This window comes from Haplochromis burtoni, unplaced genomic scaffold (assembly GCF_018398535.1).
Source record: "Haplochromis burtoni strain Fernald_Lab_line unplaced genomic scaffold, NCSU_Asbu1 Contig_123, whole genome shotgun sequence".
In the NCBI taxonomy this organism is placed as follows: Eukaryota; Metazoa; Chordata; class Actinopteri; order Cichliformes; family Cichlidae; genus Haplochromis; species Haplochromis burtoni.
Window position 1 is genome coordinate 689207 of NW_024582484.1, and position 27847 is coordinate 717053.

The following is a 27847-nucleotide window of genomic DNA, read 5'->3' on the forward strand; positions in this document are numbered from 1 at the left end:
CCAATCGGGTGCTTTTGTCCTTCTTACTCGCGTCATTTGCGTTAGCTGTAGTGCTACTTTCCAACATGTCGGCTGTGTGTGTGCTCCCCATGTGTCTGCGGGCGAGCCGGGGCCTCCTCCGGCTCAGGAGCGCGGCGGCGGGTGCCTCCGCCCCAGCCATGGTGGACGTCATCCGGACACTGTCCACGGACAAGCCGCCGGCCGCAGCGGGCAGTGCGACGGGCGGGTTAGCTCAGGCGATCCTCCAGGAGAGACTCCAGCAGCAACAGCAGCCGACTCAGGTGCGCTTCATTTTACAACCTTAACAGCACTCAGTGGCGTCGACGGGGGTAACTGTATTAAGTAGTAGGTCCGACCGTGAAACCCCGCCTTCACGAGCTGCCCTGGTGATGTAAATCAACTCATGAACGAACATTTCCAACCTTAGCTCAGACTGACAGCTAGCTTACATAAAGTTATTTTCTTGACCCACGCGGGCCCGGACGGACTAAACTGTGTGTTTTGTGGTGTTTGTCGCGACACACGTCATCTTCAGAAATGTGACGTTATGACAGCATCACCCCACGCGGGCTCAGCTGTCTGCTGAATGAATGAACCTGGCATCACCTAGCTAGCCAGCATGCTAATGTTAGCATGCGTTTATCTAGTCTGGCTGTAGCAACACCGCTTACCTGAGCCCGGCTCACGTGAGTGTCCTCACAGTGTGTGTGTTCCTCTGAACAGTAACCCTAGGGTTAGGGTTAACCCTAACTGTGTGACAGTGAGTGCAGCTGGCACTGCTGTGGTTACCTGCCCTTCACCCGCAGCTGTGTGTGTGTTTGTCAGTGCCACAGCTTGATTTTATCTGCGGGATAAATCGCGTTAACAGCCGAGGTTTGACCCCCACCCTCCTCCCCGTGCAGCTCAGTGTGGTGTCTGGTCATGGAGGAAGCCACCCACCACGTGACTCCTAACAGTGTGTTTCCCACAGACTCCAAAAATAAAAGTGTGACATCTACAGACGAACTGTAATAAGGGTTTTAGTTAAAGACTAAATAATTGCCACTCCACTTCTTCCCAGCAGCAGATACAGAAAGTGCTGAAATCTGTTAAAATCCATGAATTTAATTGGACATGAAGGAAATCAACAGCCTTCCATGAGACCATGTTGGTTTCTGTCAGTCTGGGTTGTTTTAAATGCTGTATAACATTTGCACACATCCACACATCCATGCCTTTTCAGTTAGTTTGGCATGCTCCTGATGATGGACGGTGTTTTGGGGGTGATCTCCTCCCAGACATGGATCAGTGCATCTGTGCGTGCTGCAGTCTGCAGTTCTGTTTGGCAGCATCAGGTGCATGAACCTCCCTGAGGTTCTCCTTGGGTTCAAGTCTGGGGAGCATCAGAGTCGTCATCTTTCAGACACTGACTACACACTGCGGCTACACAAGGGCCTACTGCAGCAGCATCAGGTCTTTATCCAGCTAAACCAGTCATGCTGGATGAGCCTGAAGGTATCATAACGTTCGTCTCCAGACTCTCATCTGTCTCCAGTGCTCAGTGTGAACCTGCTCTCATCCACCAGAGCTGGACTGTTGGTTGTTGTCCTCTGCTGCACTGTGCTGTGAGCACGGGCCCTGCTGCACGCGGTCTGATTCTGACAGTCAGCTCAGAAACATGCACGAGGAGCACGATGGAGGCTGTTATGCAGCACTCATGCAGCACTCCTCTACTGCCCTGCACGGCTCTCCTCCACACTCTGTCGACTGTGCCAGCATACACACCAAACCACCTCCTGTCAGTTTTTATTGTTTCTGTAAATTCTGTTTTTGGGAATAAAGTTTTTTGGGTTGTTTTCTTTTTTCTTTTTTTTTGCTTGTTTGTTTAAAAGAGACACAAAAACGTTTCCTTGTGTTAAACTGAATGAAGCTGACGTCTCTAACGCTTTCCTCTCAGTTCAGACTGAAGGTGAGCGCATCAGTGCTGCACATTTCATTAATGCTAGTTCATAGTCAAACAGAAACGCTTGTTTTTGTTTAAGGGTCAGCCTCCTCCAGAGGGAGGGGAGGGCGAGAGGGAGGGCGAGAAGGCAGAGGACAGGAAGCAGAAGGAGAACACGGCCTACGCCAAGAAGATGGTGCTACGGTTGGCCGGATTCATGGGAGTCGGCGGCGCGGTCGCCATCGTTTATATATTCGGTGAGTCTTTAAGCTTCGTCCTGTGCACTCAGAGGGAGAGACTTTGCTGCCTCTCCTGAAACGGCGTCCTCACTTAGTCAGTTTCAGCCGGTTTGCTTCACAGGTGGAAACACGGTCACTGTCAGCCAATCAGCTTGCTCAGCAGCACGTCTCTTATGTTCAAATCCTGTTCAACCTCTTTCTGTAGGGGTGATGTGACAAAGGATCAGCTGAAAATAAATTTCAGTAGACACAAAGCTGTTTCTACCTGGTTTCTATCCAGAAACTTGACAAACATTCAAGAGCTGCAGAGTTTAAATGTGTTAGATCAGGGGTGGGAAACTCCGGGCCTCGAGGGCCGGCGTCCTGCAGGTTTTAGATCTGCAGGACGCCTAATCACATGATTAGTTCATTACCCGGCCTCTGGAGAACGTTACATGTTGAGGAGGTCATTTAGCCATTTCAGTCAGCTGTGATGGATCAAGGACACATCTAAAACCTGCAGGACACCGGCCCTCGAGGCCTGGAGTTCCCCACCCCTGGAATAAAGTCAAGAATAAGCCTGTAATCCAGATGTTTCCCACTGGATCTGATTGATCATGTCAAACCTTCCATGTAAAGAAAAGAAGAGATTTGTTTGAGGACAAACAGAAATTCTTGAAAAGGTTTGAGGAGCGTTTTTTTAAACTAATAGTTGACAGAGTCTAGTGTGGTGTGGCATTTTCAAAGGAAGAGAGGGTTTTTATTGTTTCCTTCATGCGAGTGTGCTGTGAGGGTTTATGCATGCTCTGTATTTTTCTCTTTAGAATTTAATGAGGGTTTTGTTGGAATAAATGTGCCACAGCTACCCTGGGGGTCACTAATATTAAACTCCTGGAAAGATCACCGTGGGCTTTTCGGCCGGGCGCTTTTATACACACCCCTGTTTGAAAACATGAACCCAGCACGTGGTTGTTGGTCACGGATGAAACATGGATCAGATGTTTGGTTCTGCTGCTGGGTTTAAACACGTCAGTTTCAGGCGTTTCAAACAGGAGATGCAGCTTTATTCTTTGAGCCATCTTCAAAAGAACAAAAGAACAGGTATAATCTGTATTTCTGGCCGCGCTGGGCCTCTGAACTTCCTCTGATGGAAAGGTGGGTGTGATTGGTGTTTTCACACTTGGCTCCCTGATTGCAGGGACAGGTGGGTGGAGCTAGCAGCCTGTCCTTCAGAGGAGAGTCAGACTGAGGATGGTGAAGGGCGTTGTTGACAGGTTTGTCGAGTAGAAAAATGGACCCAGAATGATCCGTTTAAGGAGGAGGAGAGGATGGAAATGTAATCTTTGATTTGTGGAGTCGGACTCGGGTGAGGACAGGATGAAGGATTTCTTTGGGGAGTCGTCCTCTTCAGAACCAAGTCGTTCATGAAGTTATTGGAGATTTTTGATTTGCTTTTTGTCTGCGTGTTTTGAAGACCGTGGCAGACTCTGTGACCTCGGTCTTCACAGGAATGGGATTTTATGTCTTTAATTCCACGCTTTCGATCGTATTTTGGATCCTTTTGAAGTTCGTTCCTCCTGGAGATTTTCCACCTTTTCCACTTTGACTTTCTCCTTTAGTTGTGAAATATTTGTGCTGCACTGTGAGAATGCCAGAAAGGATTTTCTGGTACATCTTTTCTGTGGCTCATACCTGGAGATGTTCAGGATTATAACCTGCTGTTTCTCCGTGTGATTCTTTGTGCTTTGTAGCTTTCGGCTCAGGGCGGCTGCACCGAAGGTTTAAATGAACATAAATATGTAAAGACTGATTGGTTGGTTGAAAGGAGGTTATTACAGTGATCAGACTCGTGTAAGAGCTGCTGAGTTAATAATAATCAGCATCGTAGTTAGTGATGTGTGTGATGCCATCACAGCACTTTAACACCTGCACCTCCTCCAGCTGCTCGTGCAAGTCATTTTTCTGGTTGTGGTAACCTGGTGCAGTGTGCAGGTTAGCACTGTGCTGAAGCCACGACTGTAACGACGTGTCGGTACAGAAGCTCAGAGACACGGCGGGAGACAGTTTGAAAACTTCTGGTTCTGACTTGTTCTCTTCCTGTGTCAGGGCTGAGGTGGCGCTGTGTGATATTACCAGCAGCACGTGAAGCCACCACAGCCTCTGACGGTGTGCTAGCACCTGAGGGCCCAGGCCTCACTGCGGTCTTGACTCAGAAACGACCTCGGTGTCGGTGCAGACAAAGGAGAAGACGCAGCTGAAACAGGAAACACGACACCGCTGAGTTTCATCTTTTCAGGCCTACAGAAATCAGAGAGCCCAAACCACAGCTGCTCGCTTCTGATGAGTATAAACCTGACCTTTAACCTGCAGGGCACCTACCTGGAAATGTAATAAATGAAGCTTGTAAATGTGTGTAACAGCGACTCCACGGTGTAGTGGTTTAACCATTTCTAACAAGCGAACATCCTGGGAGGAGATGAGATGTTGCTGTTGGTGCTTGTTGGTTATTGGATGGTTTGGTTGTTTTTTTCGTCTCATTTATTTTTAAAACATGAGAAAATGTTTTTGCTCGACCACAACCAGTGATGTCTGTTTACTCACGCGTGTTTTCAAATATTGATTTCTCTGTGTTTGCTAATATTTCTGCTGGAAGCTTCAAGCATTCTTGTGAAGTGTGCGTGTCACCTGCCTCAAATCTAGTAAATAACCTGAACAGGTGATACACTGTGGGTTCTCTCCAGGTACTCCGGCTTCCTCCCACAGTCCAAACACATGCAGTTAGCGGGGACAGGTTAACTGGTAACTCTAAAGCAGGGGTCCCCAATCCCAGTCCACAAGGGCCGGTGTCCTGCAGGTTTTAGATCTCACCCTGGGTCAGCACACCTGAATCACATGATTAGTTCATTAGCAGGCCTCTGGAGAACTTCAGGACATGTTGAGGAGGTCGTTTAGCCGTTTAAATCAGCTGTGATGGATCAAGGACACGTCTAAAACCTGCAGGGGTCCCCAATCCCAGCCCTTGTGGACTGGGATTGGGGACCCCTGCTCTAAAGTGCCCATAGGTGTGAATGGTTGTCTGCGTGTTAGCCCTGTGACAGACTGGTGACCTGTCCAGGACAAGTGGAAGAGAATGCAGGGAGGCAATAAACTGTTTTATTTTTCTTCTTTTTTAGGCACAAATTCGGTGGATGAACAAGGAAACACGGTAAGTTTTGCTGTCTCCCTCTCTCTCTCTCACACACACACACACACACACACACACACACACACACGTGTGGTCGTGCTCATGCTTTAAGGCGACGGTGTTTGATTGTGAAGTCACCTGTTCAGATTCAAATCAGGCATCTGTCGCGTGAGGAGCACACTTAACAGCTCGCTGCGTGATGGAGGGGTGAGAGGTGTCGCTGTGGGAGAGGAAGCAGCACACTTATCTCACCTTTTGTCCGCTTTCATACTGTAACGGGATTGAGCAGGACAACGACCTGCACTTCCAGCCAGACGGTGATCCAGATGTTCAGCAGGCTGCGAGAGCAGCATCAGCGTTTTAAACATGCGCAGCTCCAGCCGTCGCCTTCAGATTATACATGTTTGTGTTCAGATAACCAGCCTTTCCAGTGCAGAAGCTTTGCTTTGTTCCGGTAATAAGATCGTCCCCTCGCTCTTACTTTGCTCAGCTCAGTTGCTGCTAACCAGCTGAAAGGCAAGCCAGATGTGTTTCTGTGCTGAACTGATACAGGGCAGTGTTTACTGATGGAAACAGATGTTTATTAGCATCTGGAGACATCAGCAGTGTCTGTGTGTGACAGATCTGAGCTGATGGTGATTTTGAAAGTAATAACAGCTGAAGACTTGGATCAAGCTGTCAGATTAGAGGGGGTGGGGGGGTTGGCTTGAGCTTTGCGGTTTCCTTTGATGCTGGTCTTTGGGGACAGGATCTTTGTTGGAGGCGTTAATGGCCACTTCAAAGGGCACACTTCAGTCTCATTAGGATCCTTTTGTTGGTGACAAAGAGGTGAGCGTGTCGTTTGCTCGGTGTGTATTTGAAGCTCGGGAACAGAAGAGCCGGCCGCGGACATCAGCGTCGGAGAAAAGGACCCCAGACTGAAGCCTGCAGTAACTTCAGTCGTTTGTCTTCAGTTGACTCATAAACTTGCTCTGCACTTCATTACTGCACACTTACAGCTTTCTAAAGTGTCCTTTTACAGACAGATGTGCTCGAGCTGAATTTAAATGAAAAGCAAACAGATGGGGGGGGGTGTGTTCTGGTGCAAAGCTGGGTCGTCTACCTCGGGACGTCTGAGACAGCTCGGTGCAGAGAGTGATGGACACCTGAAGCACAGGCGTCGTGCTTTATCTCCGTGTGAATCATCCACCTCAGGATCAGCTACGATCCAAACTGGAAGGGAGGAAACTGATGTTTCATTCTTTTACCCTGATTATGTGTTTTACCGTATTAGAAATCGTACATTTAGTAATTCAGAATCTGATCTGCCTCACCGTGCAAGCTTTAACTGACAGGATGTGAATCGACCGTCTGGTCAGGTAGGATAGTTTCAGTTTGAGGCCGGCTGTGATGAGATGAGGTGTGGATGTGGGAAGGATGAGCTCGCTTTGTCCCGGCACGAGAGGATTTCTCTCTTCAAAGGGCACACTTATCTCACCTGACTTCCTGTCAGGAGCTCCAATCAGACGGCACACTTCTCATGTCGCCGTGACGCCCGTCTTCTGCAGTGTGTCTGCGCTAACACTTACCAACTCCTCATCCTCAAACTGTCGTCTTCAGGGCATTTAACGGCGGCGTGTGCCGGCGCTCGGAGAGGTGTTTATGCAGAAAACACTTCCCAGAAAGAGTGAGTGAGTGTGTGTGTGCGTGTGTGTGTGTGTGCTGCTGTGTGGGTGGGTGTGTGTGTGTGTGTGTGTGTGTGTGTGTGGTGTGCGTCGTGTGTGTGTGGGTGTGCTTGTTAGAGTGTGTGTGTGCGTGTGTGTGTGTGTCAGCTGCTCTTTAGTCATAAAGTTTTAATTATTTTCCACAGTTTTAAGTTTGATCTCCCTGCTGTTTGAAACCACAGGTGTGATTCGTCTCGATGTCACATTTGTACAAACGTAATGAAATGAAACGATCACTTCGCTGTTTAGACGTTTTTACCTGCTGCTGCGAGGTGTTGTCGTCACCCCGCGCGGTGGGCGGGCAGCATGGACACAAGTTTGGTAGGCGACGTAGGAGAGTGAAATTTATACTGAAGGTGTGGGGGGGGATATCTACTGAAAATCTCAGACAGGTTTGAATCTCAGTGATGTCGAGGTCAAAGGTCAAGTGTTCTGAAAATCTTGTGAATGCTGTAACTCGAGAAGAAAGTCACCGAGGACTTTGAGTGAGCAGTGTCTGTGAGGAGGCTGAGGGGCGTCATCAGTATCTTCGTCTGCTGAAACCGACCGGACTGTCAAAAGGAAACGATTAAAACTTTGGGGTGGACGTTCAGGTTGGAATTTATTGCCGATCGGCTGAGCCTTTCACCGGTCGTTGGTTGAAGCTGAGAGAAGCGGTCGGTGGTGAAACGAGCAACAGGGCTGTTTATGTTATTAAATATTTCCGTCCTGGAAGCACATGTTCACCAAACGTTTTCAGCAATCCAACGGATGATCCTTTTCCACAGTATGATGCGACATCATTTCCTTTGACAGATATTTAGATACAGCCAGCGTGCACTGTGTCCACCTGAGCTGTCCATTTAACCCTTTCATGGTGGTCACTACAGTGGACAGCCAGTGTTGGTGCACAAAAAGATTCTTATTTAAATTAAAATGTAAATTTCTCTAACCTCTTAGAAGTTCAAAAATCTTTTTTTCATGCCTAAAGATGAATAAAAAAAATACGTAAGAAAAAAGTCCTGATTGAGGTTGTCATGATTGATGCATGACAGGGTTAATATTCAACCGTTTTAGCAAGAGCACTTTGCTATTCTGCTGGTGATAGCCGAGCATACTCAGCCGGATAGTGGACACGTAGATGCTCATGCAGGTTAGTCGTGTTTGCTGGAGCTGTGCGCGTGCACCAGCGGCACAGCCCTTTGGTTACACCCTCAGGTTTGCCTCTTTCATCTGGTTTAAAGCCAAAGAAATCCCTGATGGGCGACTTTGGGGTTTGATTACATTGCACCGCCCATCAAAAAGTCACCTGCGCGATTATATCGCCTATCACCATTTATTGGACTGATGAATATCTGCTGGAAAATTTTAGATATCGCCCAACTTTACCATGAAACCCAGCACAAAGCGCCCTGGTGGTGCTCAGGGGCGTTAGTGCACATGGCAGGAGTAACATGGAGGCCCGTTAATGTGTGAGAATATTTGTGAGAGTAAATCTGTGAAAGTGCATCTAAAATACTCTTAAACCAGAGCGTTGGCTGTTTAAGCCGCGTGGGGAAACCTGCTGCTGACCGCGGCTCACGCTGACACGCACAGGTTTGTTTTTAGGGTTTTCGTGGACGTCCTTGTGGTTCGTCTGCATGCAAGGTCTCACACGTGAGCGGACCTGTGGGAACCCTCTGCTGTTATTTAACACTGTGGTCAGTATGATGTAAATGTTCTAAAATCAGCGCCGCGAGGACACGGGAACCGCAGGCCGGCCTCTTTTCCGTGCTGCGCCGTAAGGACCGCTCTCTCACATTAAAGCCTCCGGCTGTATCCTGTCGAGCCAGCAGGCGGGCCGGACCGCTTCAAAGCCGAGGCACACTTCTCACGCCTTCCTGCTAGCCTGCTCCCTCGTGAGGTCACACGACCCGGCTGTCAGGAGGAGAAACCCTTCAGACGACACACTGTGAACAGATTTACACGTTACGGTCGGCTCGGCGGCCGTCGGGGTAAAAATCCGATGAAGCACAAATGAATTAAGAGCAGCAAACAGCCGCCTGCTGGAGCTCTCAGACAGCTTTGGGAGAAGTGGTGAGCACCGAGGCTTCTTCCAGGAACAGCTCCCGGTGTCCCTGAAGAACAAGCTGTTGGCCTGTTACAGGGTTTGGCACGCTGTAAGTCATGCAGGCGAAATGATAACCTTTGACTTCATAATGACTTTCTCATAACTACAAAATGTAAAGTCTTTACATACTCAAGGAATCATGAGGTGGTCAGTTATATCAGATGTAAATGTTATGAGAGGTTCTCATCATTAGGACGATGTTTATGGGCTATTGGTGTTTTTCAGAAGCACAACATTCTGCTCTGCAGCGAGGGAAGCTCTGCGCCGCTGGACGTAACTTCGTAGCTGGTGTAGTCTGTGTGTGGAGGGGTGACACGGTCAGTGCATGTGTGAGGGCAGCGTGGTTTTGGCCATAAATGACAACAAACTAAAATCCACGAGCCCAGACTTGATGACACTCGTTTGATTTGTGGGCATAAAGTTTGATCCGGCGTGTGTGAACAAACGAGGCACCGCTGGGATAAACGGGCCGATCTCAGTTTTCTAAGAATGAAACGTTTGTACAAAGAAAAATAGTTCTGATGTTTCGGACACGTGAGCTCCACCGCCGAAAACGACTTCCTGTTCTAGTCGTGCAGGTTCCTGCACAGCCAGGTTGGCCTGTTAAACAAACTAGAGCAGTGAAATGCTTTGCTTTTATTGGATGTCTGTGTGGAGTTGTGTGTGTTTGAGGGCTCTCTGTTGCCAGCGCGACACGTTTAAATGATGAATCCCGTCCGGCCGGTGGTCTCCGTTTGCCAGCTCAGATTCTGGGATGTTTTTGTACTTTCTGTCCTCGACACGTCGAGTTTGGGGAGTGTGGGAACCCGTCCCGCTCTCCCAGGCTGCTCTGCAGTCGCACCGAGGTGTCGATGAGGGTTTAACGGCCTCTTCCTCGCCTCTGCGCTGACATCACTTCACCCCCGCACGAGAGCATCTGCACGCCTCTAATTAGCCATTTTCTCCACTCTGTAAAAAGAAAAGAGCTTCACCAGAGGAGGTTCATGCACATCCACCCTTTTCCCACAGGTCTGCCCATCAGAATTACTTTAAAATCATTAAAGAGTCGAATTAAATTAATAAAGTGCATTTCTAGCATCAGCTGGTAGGAATCTTGGAAATCTGTTTGAATATCAGGATTATTCCCAGGAAAACAGAAAAAGCTCTTAATATAAATAAAATCAGACCTTTAATTGTTATTTCATTTTTTTCTTTATTCACTGATTAAACCTTGAAGGTGAGGACGGTTATTTATTTGCCATCCCTGGAAAATCTTTCAAAGGTGGATACAAGTCGGAGATTTTATTGTCTCATACAGATCAGTAATAAATTGCCATGAAGAGCCCACACTGTCATTCTTTTTTTACTTTGCAGTAAAGTCTCATGTCTCTAATCCCAGAGTGTTTATTTCCAGAATAAACTCCTAAAAGTCTTAAAGTGAGCAAAGTCCAACAGAGTCAGTGACGCGTACCTGTGGTCCAGTGTAGTAACTGCAGTGTCGCTGCATGTCCACCAGGGGGAGGGCTTCATCACAGATCCGACTTCTGATCTCTCTTCATCATCTTATCTTCTGTCTCTAAAAAGATTTTCTTCGTCCTTCTTAAAAGTTCAATTTCAAATTGAACTTTTAAAAACAAATCTTTGTGTAGTTTTTACGCCCAGAAAAAGTCATGAAGCTGTAGATGAATCATAGAAGTCATATAATGTAATTATACATTATACCTGTGATACTTGATAGTTTTATTTATTTTTACCTCTGTTTTATTTTGTCCCGATAAATAAATGCATTTTATTGTATTTTATTCAGACTTTATTGAGCTTTTTGCTGTTTTGTTTATAAGTAAATCTCATTTGAATCCTGTTAGCTAATAATCAGCTGATCAGTACCTGTCTCACCTGAGGTCTGTGTCATGAACATAAAATAAAAATTATTTTCTGCATCAGCACACGTGTAAGTAAGCAGACCGATGTGGAGCTGCATGTTTACGCTGCCCTCACAGCTCTGATGAGCAGACGTGATTGATGAGAGCAGATTTGTAACCACCTCCTTTCTGCTCCTCCTCACAGATTCCAGACGAGTTCGACAAAGGTGAGTGTAAACCTTTTATTTTTTTCTCAGCTCGAGCTCACATTTAAACTGATCTTAAACTGTGTTTACTGCTCACAGCTGAGGCGCTCTCTGCTTGTGTGAATGATTGATCACTCGGTGCCAACTGTTCTCACTCTGTGCGTTTGCTCCAGTCATCCATATGCCCCATCATTCACCCCGCCCACCCCTGAGCTGCCTGTCAGCACAAATGCACACGTTTCCATCCAGCGAGACAGACTACAGCTCATCGCCTCCGTTAACCCGCTGCCTCTTAGCAAGATGACAGAATAATGGGAGTAGTGCTAAAAATACATGTGGAGACCATTGGCATGCTGAAGGTGTGAGTGTGGAAAGCTGCGTTCATTAGCTGAGGTGCAGTTCTGTGCAGCAGTAGGTTTGCATACGTACAGATGACCAGTAGCAGGCTGGACCACCTTTAGCTTTTAGAAGTGGCCGTGCGTGGTCACAGTAACGGGGGGGCGGTGTGTGGTCCTCTGCTGATGTAGCTCATCTGCTCAATCCGAGATGCTCGTCTGCACACCTCTTCATGCACGTCAGTCATTATTGGTTTGATTTTATTGCTGAGTCGTGCAGAAAACTACATGCCCCGCCCAAACAGGTTCACAAGATGTTTATAAAACTGAAGCAGCAGCTTAATTTACAGATGAAGTAATAAAGAAATAATCTCTCCTGACGTGTTTTCCAAGCTTTAGAAACAAAGACGGCAAAGTTCATCTTACGATTAATATCTATAAAAGATTGAACGGCTTCCATGTGTGGCTCATGTAAATTCAATAAGTGAATGGCGAGTGAATCCCAGAGCTGCATCATTTCTACATGCAGGAGGAAGAACATGATGTAAACAGAGTAAATCTTCATTCTTCTGGCCTTTCTGCTCTTCACATTGATCTGCTCTCTTTCTTAAAAAGCTATTCTGATTGCTTATTAAACCTAATAATCAGATGGTCAATATCTCTTCCTCCCGGGGGTCCAATCTGCCTCCTCTTCTCCTCCAGTCCTCCCTTTCCAGCCTAAATCGCTCCCTGAGGTCCACTTTGTCCTCATCTGGCTGCAAACCTCCGTCTCTCCTCCCTCTGTGGGTGACGCCTTCGCCCCCTCTCTGCCTGTCCGTCTCCATCTGCGGTCGGCAGCTCGCGATGCCGAGGCTGGAACCGGTCGGGACAGACGGGAGAGAGGGAGGATGTGTGGATTGGTCGATTGATTGATGAACAGAAGGACGAGGTTGGACTGAAGCTCAGGGACACTGAGTATTGATGAGTGGATTAGATCCGGGCTGATGTGACGCTCACAGCTGTCCACCACAGTGTGGACAGCTGTGAGCGTCACAGTTTTATCTTCTTAAACCAGCAGTTTGACTCTTAAACTGTTTTTATACACGAAATGTTGCTTTTAATTCAAGTTTCTGTGCAGAATAGAAAGTTTTGTAGAGGTAATAATCATTTTCCCTCCGTGTCCTTGGAACAGTGTGTCAGACATGAGAAAAGAGTTTAACGTCTCTACATGAAGCTGTTAATCTGCATGATTAAAGCACAAATCATTGTCAGATTTCTATTCGATATTTTATCTATAGTGGAAAAAAATAACTAAAGTTTTAAATTAGAAGTTGTCCGTTTTATTCAAACAGGAAAATTCAAACCTTTTACAAGAGTGAACGACAGCATTAGCCGCACAGATGCATCTAAATCCACATCCATACACCAAAGCAAGAACAAAGTGAAACAGAAGTCTGCAGGCTTCAAAGCTCAGTCGGCTTCAGCGCCGCCGTCGCCGCGTGAAACGAACCCGCGGCAGATGGAAGCGGACAAAAACTGATCTGCGTCACGTTTAGCTGTGCACGCAGAAGGACTTTATTGCTGTTTTAATTAATACTGACTGTAAGGAGAAAACGGCTCGTTGGTGTTTGCAGCCGGTTTGCTTCAGGAGTAGAAATCGCTGCTGGCGCTCTCTGACAGCAGACCATCAGTTATGACGAACACTGAAGATGCTGAGGAAGAGCCGACCTTCATCATTAGTTCTCACATGCGGTCTGAGGGGCTGTAAATGTATTCACAGCGAGGAGAAGAAGAAATGTCAGAATGGTGATGAGTGGTGGATTCATGCACATCATGACCTGCGGGAACTTAGGAAACAGGGGCAAATGATCCCTGATTAGCTTAGGGAGCAACCTAAAAGTTCACCACCCCTCAGGGAGACGCGCCTCCACATCTTTCATCCTCCTCACTGCTCTTTTATATTCTACCTTCCTCCTCCTCCTCCTCAGGGAGCGGCAGAAGGTGAGTGAGGCGATGGATGTGCGAATGGGACTTCTGGGACACGTTTGGCTGCAGAATCTGTTCACGTGCCAAGTGACGGCATTTGTGTCTGTGATGCTGAGGAGCGTCGGATACCATAGCAACCAGCATGTGACACGCCTCGCACACACAATGCAAAGTTTTACCTTCAGAGCGACAGACTAGACTTGGAGATGGTGGAAAGGGGGAAATCTCACGTCCTGCCACCTGTCCCACACTCTGATATGAGCCTTCAACATTTACCCAGAATGCACTTCATATTCACATTGCTTCATATCGTGACACTGTGAGTGGGCAGCTCTTTGAGCCGTAAAAATGTCCCCTGGATGTCTGCTGTTCATACGTTGGTAGATCTGTGCGTCTTTCTGTCCACGCCGAGCCCTCCGTGGTGTTTGAACCTGACACGTTCGTACTGCGTCCTGCTGCCGGAGCATTAATAACCCCTGGCAGTCAGCCCGGGGGCCTCGTATGAACACATTGAAGAGGCCACAGCGTGCCGTCGTTTGTCACCCGGAGAGAAAGCAAACGATTGATATCTGAGGAAGAGGAGGAGGTGGCGTTGTGCAGCAGATGCCCGTCCTCACTGTGGCTTTTGTTTAAGGCCAGAGACCTCCATCTCTCCACACACCTCCCTCTTTAACTCTTTCTTCATCCCCTTACTCCTCTATCCCTCTCTTTGTCGTCTTCATCATACCTCCTCCTCCCCCACCTTTTTATTTCAGAAACAGTAAAAACTTACTGAGCTTCTCTGCTCTTAACACTCAGATTCAGATTGTTTTCTCTTCTCTTGGATCTTTGTGAGGTCATAGAGACGGGGTCATCTAAGGTGGTGCTAAAACAGCTTGTTTCAGAGCTGGAAACAGTAGAATAGGCCGTGTTTGGAGTGTGTTGCATGTTTCCACCTCATAAACAAAAGAAAAGTCAAGAAAGGGAAAATATTCTCGTTTAGGAAGCGAAACCAGTCTTTGGTGTGTCTTTGGCTGCATTTTGACAACTGAAACAAATTCCAGTGTAATCCAGTAAAATGTGGTTAACATCCTGGTGTTGCCTCAAACACCACCTTCCTCCTCTCAGTCGTAGAAACTGTCAGAAAGACAGATTCCTCCCCCATCACCACCGCCATCACCTCTCCTCTGCTCCATTAACATGATAAAAGCCCAGATTAATCCCCCTCCCCTCTGTGGAGGATATCCCCACACACTGGCGTCCTAGATTTCCCTCACACACACACACACACACACACACTTTTCCTGGTGTGTTTGGTGGGGCTCCCAGGGGACAGGTTACTCAGCAGCCACGCTTTACACCCCACGCTGCCTGCACGCGTAAACATCCTCTTCTTCAGCCTCGAGGATATTATCGCTCCTCTTTTATTTCATTACTCTCACACCATCTGTTTGCTAGCACCCCACAGCCTGTATGTAAAAGATGGACATACCTTCTCTGACATCACACACTACTTCCCCCCGTGTGTAATCTAGCTGTTGTCACAAATAATCTGAACACTCGTGTTTCTGCAGATGCTCATGCAGAGCAGGAAAAACCTCACTGGAGGTTTTATCTTTCCTTTCAGGTCATTGTGTGTCTTAGAGTTTGTTGTCTGTCTCTTTGTGGCCATTTCATGGTTTTGATTTTTGTTCTGTTATTTCTGGGCTTCTTAGAATCTTAATGCAGGTGTTTTGGTCTCATTTTCTGGTTATTTTGTCTGCACTTTGTTCTCGATTTTGTGGATATTTCTGGATATTTGTTGGCATTTTTGTCTTTTTTTTTATGTCTGTATATGTCATGCGTATATGAGTATACATCGAAACAGAAACCAGATTTAAATGTGGTCAGTCTCCCCTGCATGGTCATCTCCTTGTTTACTTCTGGACATCTTTAACTGAACTTTATTTATACAGCGCCAAATCACAACAACAGTCAACCCAAGGTCTTTATATTGTAATGTAGACCCTACAATAATACATACAGAGAAAAACCCAGCAATCATATGACCCCCTATGAGCAGCACTTTGGCGACAGTGGGAAGGAAAAACTCCCTTTTAACAGGAAGAAACCTCCAACAGAACCAGGCTCAGGGAGGGGCGGGGCCATCTGGATACAGTTACAGTATTTTATTATTTGGATAAAAGCAAACATTGAAGAATTACCAACATATACACAGACAACAGTACAGGGGATCTAACCAGAACAAACTGAGCTAGCGTGATGTTTAAAATGAAGCTCCGATGGAAGAAGGAAGTCTTTTCCAAAGTGATCCAACCTCAAAATGTGGATATAAAAGGACGTGGTGGATTAGATGGTCGGCGAGGCAGGAATAAGATCAGAGGAGATCTGAGATATAAGCAGGAGCCATGTAGGGTGTTGCACATTATTTATAAATGTTCAAATAAATACCAGATTTCACTGGAAGCCAATTAAGCAAGAATATGAGAGACGGCCCAGCTGTGTGGTCCAAACAGTGAACAGTAATCTACAGTAATCTAGACAGGACAGGATTACTGAAGTTCTTAAATGACAGTAAAGGTTTGTTTTTGCGGTGTTTGAGCTCAGACGGTGGTCACAGTCGGGCCATGTGAGGTCAGCTCTAATATCTGCTGCTGTCAGGACCTGAACGCTGAAATTAGGCTGTAAACACCTTTATTTCTGCTGTAAAGTTTTAATGAGGACTGACTCACTGCTGGAGCTCGAGCGGAGTGATCCAGGTCTCCACAGGGTCTTTTATTTTGAAAACTGCCTGCTCTAAGCTTGCTTTGTTTGCCTTCCCGTCCTCTTTTAAAAGATCTGCTGTTCTTGTTAATGACACAAAGCAGAGCGGTGCCGTGGGAATGAAGACCTCGTCTTCACAGGCTGAGTGGAACACGATAAGGAATCTGAGCTCCATCTTTGCTGTCCGTGTTTTGATGGATGGATGCTTAACCTTCTAATTTGGAGTCATGCACTCTCTCCTTTGCTCCGCCCCTCTCTAATTATTAACCATATATACATGTACATATTTCCACACAGTGCGTGTCCACCTCCTCAGCGTGTCATCACATCAGGCAGATGGCTCCCTCGCTTCCTGCAATGAACTCTGGGGGACTGAGTCCCTCGGGAACACAGCGTGCGTCTCTCAGTGCTTGTGTTTAGAGGGAGATGAAGGATAGAGGTGTGCAGTAATGAGCCCACCACCCCATGGGAAACGGAGTCATTGTTATTTAGTAGTCATTAGCACGAAGACTCGGCATCGTCTCCCCCGATCACCACGCTGATAAAAACCAGTCAGCTCAGCTTTGGGTTTTATTCTGACCAATCAGATCTCCTCCTGCTACTCCAGTATTTGTTAAAGCTAAAAGTGAATTCAAAAATTGCCAAATTAATACAAGTATATACATAATAATCACATTCAGTGCCATCTCACAGAAATGTATGAAGAAGATCATGGACGCTGTGTGTTTTGCTGTTACTTACCAGGGTTCCCGTGGGAACCTCGATAAATAAAAATGAGAAAAAGATGAAAATAAAAAGATCTTAAAATGTCTCATTTCCCCCAAAGTTACTGCTGGTTTGTTCAAAACTGGTAGAAGGGAATCGCAGCCAACAGAATAGATCTTCCCCTCCGTATTAAATGGTCGTTTGCTTTTTGAGGAGATGACTTGAACGTGATGTTTGCCGAGCTGTCGGAGACCTGCGGCTTCAGCGTCGGCTTGGCTTGGCTGGAAGTCCAGCTCCACGCGCACTCGCTGAGATCTTATCAGCTGTTTGCGTCCCCTCAGGGAGTTGTAGTTTTCAGAAGCCATTAGAACTACAGCTGTGCTCACTTTCGGTCATCTGTCGGCTTTAAATGGGCTCTAAGCAGCTAACAGAGGAGTCCCGCCTCCTCTTTGATCATCTCCTGCACCGTCAGCCTCCGTCTCACAGTCAATTCACTTATGTAACTGAGCACTTTTCCCTTTTCTTTCAGACCCTCCGGTCATCCAACAGTTACGAAGAACCTACAAATACTTTAAGGACTACAGACAGGTGAGTCCAGTCAGCGTCGGTGCATGGAAACATCCAGAACTAACTTTCATGAGAGTCAAACAATTAAGATCTGATTAAAGTGAAGACCCAGCTTTAGTGCAGCCAGTTGAACTATTGCAGATCTCTCTGTCTTTGTTTCTCGTTGATGATGTCAGATGATCATCGAGCCCACGAGCCCGAAGCTGCTCCCCGACCCTCTGAAGGAGCCGTACTACCAGCCTCCTTACACGCTGGTGCTGGAGCTCACAGACGTCCTGCTGCACCCGGAGTGGTCGGTACGTCTGCTTCTCCGAGAGCTTTACAGCCTTTGTCAATTATAAACGGTCCAATGGGAAGCTGGAGGGTAACACTGCAGCAATCCCACTGAAACTGAACAGAACTGAAAACTGTTAAAGTTAAATTAGTCAAGTTTTTCCAACTTCCTTCAGAACGTTATGAAGGTGAGGAATCAGCAGGCAGAAGAAGCATGCTCTGTCAGCCCTGCAGAGGTGTGGACTCGGAGCAAAGCAACAGCGTGGTGTATTTGATCCTTTACAACCAGCCCCACAGATTAGAATCTGTCAGTTACAGATACCCCTGATCCCAGCACCTTATCTGTATACAGTAGACTTGGAGTCAAGACCACCTAAACCAATGGTACTGAGAGTAGCTGTAGATGATGTTTTCTGATGGGCCTTTGGAGGAAAACAGGAGGAGAGAAGCTGAGAGAGGCGTGTAAGACTGCAACTCTGGATCGTCACGTTTTGGAGGGTCTAATACATTTAGCCAGATTTCTAGAAAGGAGACCTGCTGCAGCCAAAACGGGATGGATGCTGTGTTATCCCTGTGACAGACCTGCGACCTGGCCAAGGTGTGCCCCGCCTCCCACCCTGACACAGCTGGGATAGGCTCCTCCCCTGTGACGGAAGAGAATGGATATTAATTGTTTGGCCAAACAGTGTCTCAGGAGATGAACTCCATTAGTCGCCAACAAAGAAACCCGAGTTAGAGCTGTGGTACGTAGCTTCCTGCTTCCAGGGCTCCTCACCTGCTGCTTTTTAGAAAGCTGCTGCGAGCTTGTGTTTGGCCTCTTATTGTCCTCGTTTCCTGTCCTCGTTCCCTTAAACTTGAAGCACACAAAGAGCTACAGTGAACTCCTCAAGACTGAATAATCCTGAAATGATCCTTTAACAAACAGGTTACAGTTCAGGAGAGACAGGTGGAGGATGTGCTGGAGGCGTGTCCACCACCTGTCCGCTCGTCTCAGTGTCTGCTCCTTTTCACTCGTGTAAAACACGCCTCTTACCTGACAGGTGCGCAGCAGCCAACACCTGCCGCCGGTTAAAGCAGGCAAACACGTTCACCTGCTGGACCGTGTCAGCCTTCCTTCCTGTTACACACACACACACACACACACACACACAGATGATAATGGGACAAAGCTTGTTTTATCTGTTTAACTCAAAGCAGCCTGAGTGACGAGGTCACGACCTCTGAGCGTGCCCAGACAGTGGCTGTCAGATCTCCTTCCTGCAGCTGTCGGTGCCTCACGCGTTCATACTTTTGCAAAACGATTCATGTAACCTTCATTAACGACTCTTTTCTGGTCTCGCAGACACTGTGTTGTGTTGTATTCTTAACAACATGTGATCAAACTTTATTATGATAAACAGAGAAACTCAGAAAGGGAAGCAAACTGCTCGCGTCCACCAAAGTGCAGGAAAAGCTGCAGGACTTTGTTCATGATGAGCAGCAGCTGGAAACCCTACGCTTCAATCCAGATGTGTTTAAACAGCTGCTCTTTCTCTCTGCAGTTGGCAACAGGTTGGCGCTTTAAGAAACGTCCGGGCATCGATTACCTGTTCCAGCAGGTGGCGCCGCTCTACGAGATCGTAGTCTTCACCGCAGAGACCGGCATGGTGAGCGTTTCAGCAGCTGCTCATAGAGACGGCTTACAGTTCCCTCTCCTGCTGTTCCCACACGGGCTGGCCCTCTTTAATGGGATCGTACCACTTTGAACTCACGTGGGGGGAGAGGAGCGTGTTTCTGTCTTATTTACTAATCTGAGGCGTGACGACACATTAAATCAGCTCTTTGCATCCATGCTTTGTGCTTCCTCTCGTGTGCAGACGGCGTATCCTCTGATCGACAGCATCGACCCTCAGGGTTTCGTCATGTACCGTCTCTTCAGAGACGCAACGCGTTACGTGGAGGGACATCATATCAAGGTGTGTGTGTGTGTGTGTGTGTGTGTGTGTGTGTGTGTGTGTGTGTGTGTGTGTGTGTGTGTGGTTACTGCTGAGGTGCTCGTCTGTGTGGTGTTATGTCAGCCTGACATGACAGAAATGTTGACTTAAAGGACACTAACATACATTTAAAGGTGTTTTTGACCAACAAACCTTTGCTCTTGAATAATCTCATGTTTCACATCAGTTTGAATTTGTGGCTCAAAAAATCCTAAATTTCTTTTACATTTTAATAATAAAAAGTGCTAAAGTTTTAGATTCAGTTAAAGAAGTGTTCAGCTTGTGTTGGATAACTTTATTCATGTGTTAAACGATCTTTAGTGCTGATTTCTGGATGGATGTTGTTACGGGTTCAGATATTGAGGGTGAGCACAAACACAACACTGGTCCAGAAGAGCTTCGGTCAAACAATGGTTTTAATGAACACACTCGTGGGGAGATGAACACTGCCCACCGACTGCATCCATCTCCAAATGGTGGAGCATTACTCAAACTCTTATAGCCACCGTTGACCCCCACCTAGTCGTAAAAGCCTAAACATTCACTAACTCCTAGCGAGCCTGACTTGTGGCCTTGGCTCCCTATTTCGTCTGCCTTTAACAACAGCGGGAGTGAAGCTCCCGTGGAATGTGCTCTGACTCCTCCGCTATCAGAAAAAGTCCTGACTCTGAAAACAGCATTTCTTATAACTCAGCAGTATAATGCATCATAAACAATATCATTCATTCACAATAGATCAGCAGTCTGATGTCATACCGATCAGTAATAGTTTCACCTTCTCTAATTCAGGAGAATAATGCAAACTAAACCTACATAATAATTTCACAATCATTAATCGGGGGCATAACGTGGCATAAGATAATATTATAATCTCACAATGTAAATTTTAAAACGAGACAGCGCCCCCTCTGTGAAGGGCGGGGCGTGGCGAGTTTAACTAAAATCATCCCAAAGCATCTCGTTCGCTTCTTAAGTCGACTGTTAACAGTGAAACACGTCCAACTAACATAGTCTTTGTTCATTTTGTCTTCCTTCATTAATTAAAACGCTGAGGTGTCCGTACTGTGCAGTTTATGGGTAGTTGACTGGTTCTTCTATAGAGCTGCTCTGCTCCAGGTGAGGTCAGGGTGCTGTGCTCGTTTAGTTTCTGATCCCCGTTACCTGCAGCAGTCAAACATGCACAACGATGCCTCCTGTCGTTGGCGTGTGTTATCATGTTATCAGTGTCGGGTAAACGCTGATAACATTTACATCTGCGATTTTCTATGCTGTGGTCTGCTGTCATGGTGGAGTGGCAGAGAGGGACGGGGGGAACTCAGACTGGTCAGGAGGGCCAGCTCTGTCCTGGACTGTCCGCTGAGGTCCATCGAGCAGGCTGGGGAGGATGTTGTCTAAGCTAACATCCATCACGGACATCACCTCCCACCCCTGCATGAGACTGAACACGGAGCAGCTCGTTCAGCAGTAGGAAGGAGGTCATTACAGCAGCTGTCAGACTCTGTGACGCAGCTTAACATGCTTTGGTCGTCTTACTCACCAGCCTGTTTGTTTACGGCACATTTCATACAAATCTCTGTACAATTTTCTCAATTTTTCTATACATATTCTGTACATTGTTACCTGTATATACAAACTTTGGTTGCTTATGTTTATAGGACCACCTTGTGTCTTCCTTTTATATTTTATTTTCCCGTGCTGTAAGAGCTCTGTAACCGAGATTTCTTATCCGTGGGATAATAAAGATGATTCTTTTCTAGGCGTGACGTGGGCCACGAGTTTGAGACCCCTGCTCTAACACAGTAACAGACTGAACCAATTAAATAATACAGTATATTACAAAGTTAACAAATGGCTCAATTATAAATACACTGAAACACATTTTCTATACAAAATACAGAAAGAATCTGAGCGGATATATTTCTGATAAATCCAAGTGTAGCATCAAGTTTACAGTTAACAACATCTGTTCTATGCGCACAACAAAGAAACATTCGTGCTGCTCCATTTTGTACCATTTGCAGTTTCTCCTCTGTTGCACCACCAGACCAAACTAATCGATAATCCACTACTACTGCCTGATCAGGTTTGGTGCCCGAACTTTTACTTTCCAGCTACTTCCAGAAGATGAAACCGTGAGCAGGAAGTTTCTAAACTCTGCCACAGCAGCTCGGCGGTGCTGCGTCACCCCCCCGTGTCCTCTCTCCATGTTCGCCTTCTGCTGCACAAATTGATTTCTCCTCCCCTCGCTCTCCCTCTCAGGCCTCATTAACCTTCTGCTTCCTTTCTCCCCTCTTCCTCTTATGTCACCTCCCTTTCACCCTCCCTCACCCCACTTTCTTCGTCGTCCTCCTCCTTCTGTCTCCCTCCAACTGCCATCTCTGTGCATTAAAGAGCTGGGTGGAGGCTGGAAGGAGCTGGTTTAACCTACTTCCCGGAGCAAAGACACACTTTACCAGCTCATCTCCATAATGCCAAGACAGGCTGAATGCAACAGATGCTGAGAGAGAGTTAAAGTGCTGTATATGGCAACAAGAGAAAGTTATTAAGTCCCTGTGAAATTAAAACAGTTGTTTAATGATGCCTGTGGCTGTGCTTTTAGCAGCCGTGGACGAGTTTGATCCAAACCAACACCATCAGGCTTCAAACAGACATCACAGAGTCGCAATCTGAAGTCTGTTTTCTTTTCTGTAACTGGACAAAACTTCAAAAAATGCATTTTGGCTAATTTTCCGGTTTTGGTTCCAGTTTTTTCCGAGTCCCTCAGATTTAGGGGAAATATTTAGCACCGATCAGTCTGTATGGATGCTCTTTCGTTTGTCAGTTGGATTGTGAGGTTTCTTCCTGTTAAAAGGGTTTTTTTTCTTCCCACTGTCGCCAAGTGCTTGCTCCACAGGGATCATCTGACTGTTGGGGTTCTCTTTGTATCATTAAGGATATTTACCTTACAGTAACGAGCACCTTGGCGGTGCGTGGTGCTTTTTAAATAAAACTTAAAAATGTAATTACATCTGTGCATCGTCTACATTAGTTATTATTTTAGCTTTTTTTTCTTATTCCGCACCTAAAAATGAGCAAAGCTGCTCTGCATGGATGCTTGACCGCTGAGTTGGAAAAACAATGGTTGTCTTTTTATTTCAGAGTCAGGCATACTGATCCTGTTCTACCAGCTGTTTTATTCTCCACTGTCTGATATTCCTTCAGGAATATTAAACTAACACCACAATGAGATAATTACCTCAGCGTTAACCCTTCCTCTGCCTATTGTTGGCTGGCCTGCATCCGAGCGTCGGCTGCTGGCCTGAAGTGGATCAGACGTCTTATTGTTTGTTGGCTGGATAAGAAACGCAACAGTTGGATTAACTTCGTTATTTTTAAATCATTCATTTTAAGCCTGATGTTTAGTTTATATATGCAAAACCCTAAATCAGGAGGTCTGCAGACACTAAAACACACTGAAGGGATCCCAACTCTTGTATTGGTTCACGTACATGTGCACGCTTCTCACTCTAAAAATGACCTTAATCTGTCATAACAAACTCAGAATACATTTAACATTAATATAAAGTACATTTCACTCATTAACTCAGACAATATCCCAATGAAACCACAAAGAGCTGCTCAGAGTAACATCTCTAAGCACAGAGTTAAATAATAAACTTAAGGCTTACTTTTTGAATTTCAAGGATATTTTATTGTTTCAGTAAATATTTAATCAGCCAGTCACATGTAGACTCAACAAGTTTGTCATTTTGTATGGAGTTGCCCAGCCTGCTCTACAATACGAAAGATGTAGAGCATATAACCACGCCCAGGAAGACCTGCTGAAGTTCAGACTGAGCACCAGAATGGCAAAGAAATGTGATTTTAGTGACTTTGAACATGGCACGGTGCAGAAACTGCTAATCTGCTGGGATTCTTCCACCAACCATCTGAGTTTACAGAAAACGGTCCAATTCGAAAATGTCCTATGAGCAGGAGTTCTCCGCGAGAAAATGACTTGTTGATACCAGAGGTCAGAGGAGAATGGACAGAGCGCTTCGAGCTGGGCTACAGCAGCAGAAGACCACAATGAGTGTCACGCCTGTCAGCTACGAACAGGAAAATGAGACGACGGCTCACACAGACTCACCAAAACTGGGCAGCAGAAGACCGGAAAGACAAACCTGGTCAGAATGTGGCTAAACATCATGAAAGCATGGATCCATCGTGCCTGTGTCACCAGTTCAGGCTGCTGGTGTGATGGTGTGGGGGTTATTTCCTTGGTGGACTTTTCTCTCCTCAGTACCAGCCGAGCATCGTTCAAACTCCACAGCCTGAGTGGCTGCAGAATGAATCACCACGTTACAAACTCAGATCATCAAACTGGTTTCTTGACCGTGACGTTCACTCAAACATCCACAGTCACTTAATCTTAATCAAATAGTCTTTTTTTTATGATGTAGTGGCGTGGGAATTAAAACGGCTGTGAAGGAAAAAGAAGGTTCAACCCGGTTCTAGCGAAGTATACCTTATGTATTGGCCCCACTGTTACAGACTGCATGCTGGTCCATCAATAACAGGACAAGCGGACTCCTCAAACTGATGCATCTGCCAACTACTGCAGTGCTCCAAGACATCAGAGGGGGAAGATGTTGGAGAGGAGGAGCCATCCAGCTCGAAATGACCCAAATAAATGTTTTGGTCTTTTTCAAGACCATGCAGTGGGCGGAGTCAGGCTCTGATATGATTGGGATGAGTAGAATCTTACTGTCAGCTTGCAGTACAGTACATAATACATTTACCTAAACTGTATTTGTGAGTGTGTGCAGCATTTCTTAGCACTTCACCGACTCTGTAAAAATGCTGCCGCCCAATTTGTCGAGAACATGAGCCGAGGGTCTCGCAGGAGGGAGTCACGCTGGTGTTCGTGAGCTTCTGTGACGGCAAAGTTTCCTCTGCTGGACGCTGCACAGCAGTAGATGTCATTCCCATTTCTAATCTCCCAACGGAGAGGGCAGCCACAGATGGCGCCTGCCAATAACATCGCACGGCAGATTTGACGAGAGGAATTTTCATACAAAGACGGAGAAGTGCGGTGCTGGGGAAGTTGTCGGGGCGCGACCTTTCATTGACGTAACTGTGTGTGTGTTAGAGTTAACCCCCAACCTGGAGCAAAGTCCTGCTTTAGTCCCGTCCAGCTGCCGTTCTAGAGTGAAGCCAGTGTTTCACAGTTTGAATCGACGCGTATTTAGAAGATTCAACATGACAGGCTTCGGACGGCTTTTATTGGTCACATGGCATCATAAGAGCTCTAATTAAGATCAGAGACCGTCGTTGTCAGACGTCCACGCCATGTTGCTCTATTGCATCTTCTCTACGTCACTTATATTCATAGTCATTATTCATGTACCTGAAACGAAGACGAACTGCACAAACAATATGTGGAAGAGGGAAAGGAGCAGCCAGGTGTCGACTATCAAATGCACTGACTAACCGATCATCTGAAAGCTCAAGCTTCCCTATAAAAGCAGAGGTTTGGGCAGTTTGAGAAGCGTCTGCTGAGGGAGGGCTACGAGGCCATTTCCTTAACTGAGGTTTACAAAGGCTGAATAAACCACTTCTGGAACAGCGTCCTTCAAATGGATGATACCAATGTGGAGAGGTTTGTCCTCAGCTGCAGAGATCCAAACTCAGCACAAACGCCTCATACCGATCGGTGGACGAGGGATGACGATGTAAGCACTTTGCAGTCGCTGAGTTGAGCCAGGCAGTAAATCTCCAACAGAATGGCTGAAAAAGAAAAAGTCCAGACTGGTCAGCCTGCTGACACCTTCAGAGAGCTGTGCTTAGATCCACCGTTCAAATCTCAATGAACTGAAGCAATGCTGGAAAGAAGAGCGGCCAAAATTCCTCCACAATGGCGTAAAAGACTGAGAAGGTCCGATTCTTCAGTGGCAGCTTGATTCCTTCACACAAACACAACGTGAAGGAGAACGGCGGCCTTCTTTCATCAGCTGTGAGGACGTGGAGGATGATTGGGCCGCAGACAGTCCCTCTCCATCTGTCTCACTCACACCCTAACCATCAAAAGTGAATGCCTAACCCTGAGCCGAAACCCAACCATAACCCAGTTGTAACCCTGACACTAAAACCACATCCTGAGTCTGAAACATACCTTCAGACTCGTGAGGACTTCTTCCAATTTTTGGTCCCTACAAAGATATGAATACACACGCACGCACGCACGCACGCACGCACGCACACACACACACACACACACGCACACACACACACACACACACGCGCACACACACAGATAACAGAATCAGCATGCTTTATTAATCCCTGAGGAAATTATGTGGGTTGCAGTTGCATTAACAAAAACAGACTAAACTATTTAACAATACAATATGTCAGGATATGAGGAATAGCACAATATGTAAAAATCAACACATAATGTGTGTGTGTGTGTGTGTGTGTGTGTGTGTGTGTGTGTGTGTGTGTGTGTCTTTTAGGATGTGTCGTGTCTGAACCGCGACAGCAGTAAGGTCATCGTGGTGGACTGTAAGCGGGAGGCGTTCAGCCTGCAGCCTTTCAACGGCCTGGCTCTGAAGAAATGGGACGGAAACTCTGAGGACCGAACGCTCTACGACCTCGCCAACTTCCTCAAGAGTAAGACGCACGGCGAGGCGTTCGGGGACCGTCCTGTCACCCAGCCGTTCCTTAACTTAATTTGTTTTTGTAGTTGACTTCTGCTTCTTGTGTTCGTCAGTGCATCCCTCTACTGTCACTAAGCTCATATTTGATTGGTTGACCTTCCCGTGTTTCCTGTCTGTTGTTGTTTCACCTCCTCCGTCTCCTCCTCTCCATCAGCCATCGCTATGAGCGGCGTGGACGACGTGCGTTCGGTGTTGGAGAACTACGCGCTGGAGGAAGACCCCATCGAGGCCTTCAAGCGCCGACAGGCTCAGCTGGCACAGGTAGGAGGAGAAATCAAACGCACCTGTCACAGGTTTCACCTGGAATGGCTTTGACTCTGTTTTCTCTGCCCGTCAGGAGGAGGAGCAGCGTCTGTCCGAGCTCTCCCAGCAGAAGAAACAGGGACTCTCGATCGGCTCCATCGCCTCGCGGTTTTGGCGCTCCAAGCAGCAATGAGCCCCACCCCCTCCCCTGCTCGCTTTCCACCTATCACTCGTCCAAGGTGAGGTGAGAGAGAGGAGGAGAGAGACCCGTGTGCTGCAGGCGAATGGTCTCCGCCGTCACGGACGTCTCAGTGGGCGGGGCTGTTGCGCTGGACCGGAGCTAGGACTTTAACTGGCCCTGCACTTCCTGGTTTTTGTGGAGGTGGGGCCTCATCTTTGTGACACCTGATGCATTTTTAAGCTTCTGATGGAGAGGATCCAGGTCGGTCTAAACTCTGGTTGCTGGTGGTTGGAGGCTGATCGGGAATCAGCGCTGCCGTCGCCACTCCAGCTCCAGTCGCATCGCCGCTCACTGGATCTGACCTGAGATCAGCTGTCATCTGCCACACTTTGAGAATGTGTATTTTATTTTCTGTTCCTGTGTGTGTGTCTCAGACTGTGCTGTTGGAGGCGAACGTCACATCATGAATATTGTTTATAATGATGCAAATAAACGATAAGTAGCATTTATGAGAGTTTGGTGAATATGTCAGAGCGCCAAGCGGCGTCGGCCGCCGTGGCGTAGATGAATATGCGTCCAGGACGTAACAGCGAGAGGGATGAGGTCTTGTGATGTTCTGTCTGTGTGAGCACATCCTGGTGTGTGAGACGTGACTCTGAGGAAGAACAACAGACTGTGTTGGAGGAGTGGAGGAAATCTTGGCGACAGTGTTTGGCTCGGGGTGGCTCACCTGTCGTACCTGGTCTGGTCCTATGAGGGCTTCATTAGATCAAACTAGATCACGTTAGCTTGCATAGCTCGGCAATATTAGGCCACCAGCAGACGTGTTCGGGAGCACCTCAAGGAACACGTCAGAGAGCCTGAAGTGTTGACCCGACCTGCCACCCTGACTGAACATGTGATCGATCCACAGAGATCACCTCCACGTGACGAAGCTACCAAAGATGCATGCCGAGCCACGCCTGGTTCCTGTGCTGTACACAGTTGTGCAGAAGTCTTAGGC

General features: G+C 46.9%; 1 protein-coding gene across 1 annotated transcript; it reads left to right on the forward strand.

Annotated features, from left to right (window-relative positions):
• Positions 1-2: 2 nt before the first annotated feature.
• Positions 3-27609, forward strand: timm50 (translocase of inner mitochondrial membrane 50 homolog (S. cerevisiae)). Its single transcript, XM_005929355.3, has 11 exons — positions 3-281; positions 2022-2178; positions 5313-5344; positions 11162-11183; positions 17439-17497; positions 17653-17772; positions 19291-19395; positions 19606-19704; positions 26217-26373; positions 26575-26681; positions 26758-27609. Exons 1-11 carry the CDS (start codon positions 66-68, stop codon positions 26854-26856), a joined length of 1173 nt encoding a protein of 390 aa, XP_005929417.1. The 5' UTR covers positions 3-65; the 3' UTR covers positions 26857-27609.
• The last annotated feature ends 238 nt before the right edge of the window (positions 27610-27847 follow it).

Bases quoted from the DNA above. Each gene is read 5' to 3' on its own strand.
- timm50 (XM_005929355.3), top strand. From the start codon at position 66: ATGTCGGCTGTGTGTGTGCTCCCCATGTGTCTGCGGGCGAGCCGGGGC. The intron at 5,345-11,161 runs GTAAGTTTTGCT...TCCTCCTCACAG, and splicing joins TGGATGAACAAGGAAACACG to ATTCCAGACGAGTTCGACAA. The intron at 11,184-17,438 runs GTGAGTGTAAAC...CTTTTCTTTCAG, and splicing joins TCCAGACGAGTTCGACAAAG to ACCCTCCGGTCATCCAACAG.